The sequence below is a fragment of the Raphanus sativus genome, chromosome 1 (genome assembly GCF_000801105.2).
Source record: "Raphanus sativus cultivar WK10039 chromosome 1, ASM80110v3, whole genome shotgun sequence".
Classification (NCBI taxonomy): Eukaryota; Viridiplantae; Streptophyta; class Magnoliopsida; order Brassicales; family Brassicaceae; genus Raphanus; species Raphanus sativus.
Window position 1 is genome coordinate 23,659,434 of NC_079511.1, and position 6,300 is coordinate 23,665,733.

Below are 6,300 nucleotides of genomic sequence, written 5' to 3' on the forward strand. Positions count from 1 at the left end.
CTCTCAATGTAGAATCTTGATTTCCTTGCAATTTAGTTTTAGGATGATTAACATAAAAGCAAATGATTTTTTTACCTTCTTAAAAATACGTTAATCCATTTTCCTTTTCTTTTTTTAACTTTGCTTACATATTTTAAGGGTTTATGAAAGGGCTTTTGTCTGTGACACCACTTGTCTTCTTCTTGCATTCTTCACTGTTTCTTTCTCGTTAAAGGAAATTAAGTATAACCCTAAATTTTTTTGAAATATCCTCTGTCTCTCTCTCCCTCTCCTCATTCTGAAGCCCTTAACTTCCCACCACATGCCTATTAACTTCCTCCTCAAGGCATGGAGTCAGCAAACCCTTCGGAACCGGAGTTCCCACGAATTTGCTCGTCGAGCTTTCTTCTCGAGCCTAACAGATTCAAAGCCTACCGTGTCTTGTCCGGCGACTGTCTCTTCTAAACCTTGCCTCGACGGTCTAACGGTTTGTAGAAATTCGCGTCAGAGATTATAGTGAAAGGCCAAAGCTAGAAACTCATAATAATACTTTTCATTAAGCTTTCTGTTGTTTAAATTGTAGGTTATATCAGTGTCACTGCAAGACGGACCTCTTATTCCTGGTTTTATCAAGCCACTCTGGGTAACGAATCCTAAAGTACTTGCAGCTTTACAAGAGAGAAAAAGCGGAGAAACTCCATATGCAGGGGCTTTCCTTTTGAAGGATGACAAACACCCTTTAACTGGTTCGCCTGTGATTCACCGAGTTGGTACACTTGCTCAGGTTACACACCGCACGTTAGCACTGTGTTCCTTTTTTATTCTTGTCTCTATTTTAAAATACTTAATTATAACAATTTGCCAAATTTTCTAGATTTTAAGTATCCAAGGTGAGCAAGTCATCATTATTGGTCGCGAACGACTTCGAATAACAGAGACCGTAAGTTAATGGAGAAACATTCTTCAACGTTATTCTTTTAAAATTTCATTAAAAGTAAGGGTTTGTCTTTTATACAGGTGAGTAAAGATCCTCTAACTGTCAAAACTCATCATCTAAAGGTGCGTTTCTGTTTTTCCAAGCCTTTCCTTTCATGATACAAAATATCTATAACCCTTTTCATATGTGCCATTGTGTTTTTTGTTTGCAGGATAAGCCATATGACAAGGACGATGAGGTCATCAAGGCAACATACTTTGAGGTTATTTCTATGCTTAGGGATGTCTTAAAGAAAACACCACACTGGAGCGAGCAAGCTCAGAAATATTCACAGGCATGCTCTCTCCATATTATGTTGGAAAATATCACCACCCATAAACTAGTTGCAATCCACAATAAAGTACACTAATAATGCCGATGTATCTTAGTAGATTTCCTTTGAATTCTATAGGATAATGTAGGGGAATCCAACTATCTAAAGTTGGCAGAGTTTTTACTACAAAAAAGAAGAAGAAAGCTAACCTATTCTGGGGCTGGGATCTTTGAGGCTATTGACTTCAATTATCAAAAGTTAGCCGATTTTGGAGCCGGTATCTCTGACGCTAACAAACATAAAATTCAGGAGGTTCTTGAAGAATTGGATGTATGTAGTTTTAACTATTACTTCAAAACTCTACTGACATTCCGTTTTTGTAAGCTTCTCATATTTGGTTTCAGATTCATAAGCGTCTGGACTTGACTCTGCAATTGGTTAAAAATCAAGTGGAAATTAACAAAATTCAAGTTTTTCATGCCTCCGTTTTCCAGGTTACTCATGTTACGAGCTCTTTTTTTTTGTACATTGATATGTTTTATATAGAATGAATCCTCATCTCTTTACATTCGTATTTTAGGAATCCACAGCAGAAACTGATGAAGACAAAAAGGTTTTCTGCTCGTATCATATTTTTTTTTGTAGAAGATATGTTTTATATAGAATGAATCCTCATCTCTTTATATTCGTATTTTAGGAATCCACATCAAAAACTAATGAAGACGAAAAGGTTTTAAGCTCCTCCACAAAATTTACATTTTATAATGTTTTTGTATATCAGTGGCTGATGACTATTAAATGTCCCAATGCAGGAGTCTGGTTCTGCTAAAAAAAACAAACTTTCTGGTTAGTCTACAACTACTATAGTGTAAAGCGATTGAAGCTTAAAAATTCTGTTCTTTTTCTGCAGACACGTTTAGGAAAAGTATTGAACCTATTACAGAGAAGATTCCGAAACATGTACTAAAAGTCATGGAAGAACAGTTTGCGAAACTTGATAGGAAAGAAGCCGATTATGGTTGCACCGATAATATCTATAGCTACCTTGATTTGTTGACCTCGTTGCCTTGGGGAAAATGCAGGTTTGCCATTTTGCTTCATATATTCATGGTTTTTAGTAGAGTTGGAGCATCTGCATTGGTGAGTAGCTCACCAATAAAATAAATTGAAAATATAGAAGAAAAAAAAGAGAGTTCAAAAATCTCCCATACCAGATTATTATTGTTACGCCCTGTTCGGGAACGCGCTATTCGGGCAGTCGGATTGGGCCTAGCGCCTAGAGAAAAAAATCGGAGATTAATCGGAAATTAATCGAAAATCGTTTAGGCGGAATTTTTAGATTGTTTACTGTATTATAAAACATGTTAATTTTTAGTTATGTATAACATTAATACCTTTTCATGTTTAGGACTGTATAAAACACACAAATAGAATATATAAACTTAATATAGTGTAATTTTCATCAAAATCATGAATATAAATGATACTTATCAAATTTTAGATTAAATAAAAACATAGAAATATTATTAAAAATTAAAATAAAAAAAATAAAAAAAAAATAATTAGGCAGCCGTCTAGGCCGCTAGGCAGTCATCTAGGGAGTAAAATTGGACATATGATTTTAGACTGATTTGACATAAATCGAGGCGGAAGAGTGGCACCTAACGCCCAGACAGCCGCCTACCGCCTATGCGGCTAGGCACCCGTTTATTAGAATAGGGTTTTTACGATTAAAAAATAATTAGAATGTATTTATATTTTTAATTAATTATAACTACTTCAAATAATATTTGACATAAATAAATCTATTTATAAAAATCAATACATTTTGCAATTAATATTAATTAAGTTTAGAGTGAATATAATTTTTATCCATATTCCTTTTTTTGAACAATTTTATCCATATTCCAAAGTGACAATTTTGTATCACAAGCAAAATGTTATTTATTACTCCCTCTGTTCCACATTATGTGATGTTTTAGGTTATTACACATAGATTAAAAAAACATATATTTTTATGTAGTTTGTCTTGGTAACATAAAAATATATTAAATAAAACTAGTTTAACCAATAATAAAAAATTACAGTATTTTATAATTGGTCATAAAATTCAAATCATATTAAATTCTACCCAGATTAGTGAGATCATCACTTAAAATGAGACAAAATAAAAATCCTAAAACACCACTTAAAGTGGGACAGAGGGAGTATAAAATAGAGGGAATGCTATTTAAATATTGAAAAATCGTGTGAGAATGTAATCAACCAATGCTGATGCTTTTATATTATACTCGTTTTTGCAGTGATGAGGATATTGATATACTACGGGCAGAAGAGATTCTTGACGAGGATCACTATGGATTAGCTGATGTAAAAGAAAGAATATTGGAGTTTATTGCTGTTAGAATACTCACGGGCAATCCAGAAGGTCGTGTCTGGTTCACTCTCTCTTGAGCTGAAAAGCTTTTATAAGAACTGCGAAACTGAACTTTTGTGTTGAACAGGGAAGATCATTTGTCTCTCTGGCCCTCCTGGGGTAGGAAAAACTAGCATTGCTCGTTCTGTCGCGCGTGCCCTGGACCGCAAGTTCTTTCGGCTAGCTGTTGGAGGACTATCTGATAGTTCCGAGATTAAGGTATACATACTTCTGGCTAAGGAATATATAAAAGACTTGAACCAGTCCACTTATATACTACTCATTCTTCTCTTAAGTTTCTGATAACATGTCATCATCTACAATGTGTTCATTTATAGGGTGACCGTGCAGTATCCGTTGGTTCCAAGCCCGGAAAGATGGTGCAATGTCTAAAGCAAGTGGGAACAGAGAATCCTCTTGTTCTGCTCGATGAGATTGATAAGGTAATTAAGCTAGGACTTGTTTAGAACGTGTTAGATTTTGAGATAATTCGCAACGATTGATCACTTGGTTCTTTGGCAGCTTGGAAAGTGTAATAAATACGATCCAGAGGGTGCGTTGTTGGAGCTTCTAGATCCAGAGCAAAATGCACACTTTCTAGATCACTTTCTTGATGTTACTATCGACTTATCAAAGGTACTCTCTTTGTCTTATTCACCATATTTATACTTCCGTTCTAATCAAAATTTTTGGTTATTAAGTCAAAAAAAAAAAAATTTTTGGTTACAGGTTTTGTTTGTATGCACAGCAAATGATACAGATATGATTTCGGGTCCACTGCTAGATAGAATGGAGGTTATAAAACTGGCAGGGTACACTACCGATGAGAAAATGCATATTGCAAGAGACTATTTGGTGAAAACTGTACAAAGAAAATGTGGCATTAAGCCTGAACAGGTTGATGTGAGCGACGCGGCTCTTCTTTCCTTGATAGAAAACTACTGCAGAGAAGCAGGAGTTCGAAATCTCCAGAAGCAGATTGAAAAGATTTTTCGTAAGGTAAGGTCACTAAATATATTCCAAACTTCTTAACTTGGGTGCCAAGCAATCTGAAATTGCACTATGTTCCAAACTTTTTATAACTTGGAAGCCAAGCAATCTGAAATTATACTGGTTTATTAACAGATTGCTCTTAAACTTGTACGCCAACAAGCATCATCCAAAACAGATGTGGCCGATTTTAAGTCCTCTGGTGAAGGATCCATTGAGCAGAGCAGAGAGTTAGCTGAAAACTTTATGATTGATGAATCAAACCTTGCAGATTATGTAGGCAAACCGGTTTTCCGAGGAGAGAAGATCTATGAACAGACACCTGTGGGGGTTGTAATGGGCCTAGCCTGGACATCCATGGGCGGATCAACGTTGTACATAGAGACAACCTTTGTTGAAGAAGGTGAAGGCAAAGGTGGTCTTCATATAACGGGTCACCTTGGGAGTGTGATGAAAGAAAGCGCAGAGTTAGCTCATACAGTTGCCAGAAGAATAATGTTTGATAAAGATCCCAAGAACCTCTTCTTTGCAAACTCCAAGCTTCATTTACATGTTCCTGAAGGAGCCACACCAAAAGACGGTCCAAGCGCGGGCTGCACAATGATCACTTCCTTGCTGTCACTTGCCATGAAGAAGCCTGTAAGAAAGGATCTTGCAATGACCGGAGAAGTCACTCTCACCGGTAGGATTCTTCCAATTGGAGGCGTAAGTAAACAACACACTACTACAGTTACTATGTTTTGGCTTTTTTAGCTACCAGTTAATACACTAAACAACTATATTTCTCAGCTTAAGGAGAAGACTATGGCTGCAAGGCGGAGCCAAGTGAAGGTGATAATATTCCCAGAGGCTAACCGGAGAGATTTTGAGGATCTTGAGGAAAGCATTAAAGAAGGGCTCGATGTTCATTTCGTCGATGAATATGAGCAGATCTTCAAGCTAGCCTTTGGCTATGACCATTAGAAGAAAGTCACGTTCACTTGGGATCTTCCTCTACTGCTGTTTTAATTATATACTACTGATATGTATTTCTTCTATAGGCTGGTCTTATAACTTTTCTTGAATTTTATTTGACCATTATTGTGTATTATTTTTCATACAACAGGATGAACTATAAAAGAGCCAAAGCTCTATCCGTACTATCAATTTTTTTTCTCCATATTTAGCTAGTGTAATTTATACATGTGGTTGTACTATATATACTGTGGCGGACATTCTTCAGTCTGAAGACGTGCCTTACCGCAACTCCGAGGGCATGTCTCATGGTTCTGGAGATGATGATGAATCTGATGCTATTTAGTTTGTTGACATCTTTGTAATGAATGTTGAAACTTTTTGTGTGTTTTTGTTTTATTTTTTTTTGTAATGAATCTTGAATTTCTTTCTATTTCAGTAATATTTTCGATAATTTGAGAATTTTATTTAGATTTTTTTTTTAAAATAATTATTAAAAAAAAGAAAATAAAAAATTTATTGAGTTTAAGATTTTGCAAGACAAAGAAATTACTCGCAAAATGCTTGCAAAATTGCGACGGAATAGGCCTCGCAATTGTGCAAGAAAACAATCACCGTTTCAAATGAAACCAGTTCCGTCGCAAATTTGCAATGGTTATAGTTTCCTTGCAAATTTGTGAAAGTGTTTCCATCGCAAATTTATGAGCATTT

General features: G+C 35.6%; 1 protein-coding gene across 1 annotated transcript; it reads left to right on the forward strand.

The window, feature by feature from the left end:
- The first annotated feature begins 219 nt into the window (after positions 1-219).
- Positions 220-5,760, forward strand: LOC108849072 (lon protease homolog 4, chloroplastic/mitochondrial-like). The gene is made up of 18 exons (XM_056990766.1): positions 220-466; positions 563-763; positions 854-923; positions 1,007-1,038; positions 1,128-1,250; positions 1,368-1,559; positions 1,634-1,723; positions 1,810-1,842; positions 1,927-1,959; positions 2,042-2,075; positions 2,140-2,311; positions 3,533-3,657; positions 3,734-3,864; positions 3,984-4,088; positions 4,168-4,281; positions 4,375-4,644; positions 4,771-5,340; positions 5,425-5,760. The coding sequence occupies exons 1-18, from the start codon at positions 302-304 to the stop codon at positions 5,596-5,598; spliced, it is 2,634 nt and encodes an 877-aa protein (XP_056846746.1). The 5' UTR covers positions 220-301; the 3' UTR covers positions 5,599-5,760.
- The last annotated feature ends 540 nt before the right edge of the window (positions 5,761-6,300 follow it).

Excerpts from the sequence above, each read along its gene's own strand:
- LOC108849072 (XM_056990766.1), top strand. The coding sequence starts at position 302 with ATGCCTATTAACTTCCTCCTCAAGGCATGGAGTCAGCAAACCCTTCGG. Across the intron at positions 1,251-1,367 it reads AAGCTCAGAAATATTCACAG|GATAATGTAGGGGAATCCAA; the intron begins GCATGCTCTCTC and ends TGAATTCTATAG. Across the intron at positions 1,724-1,809 it reads TTCATGCCTCCGTTTTCCAG|GAATCCACAGCAGAAACTGA; the intron begins GTTACTCATGTT and ends TTCGTATTTTAG.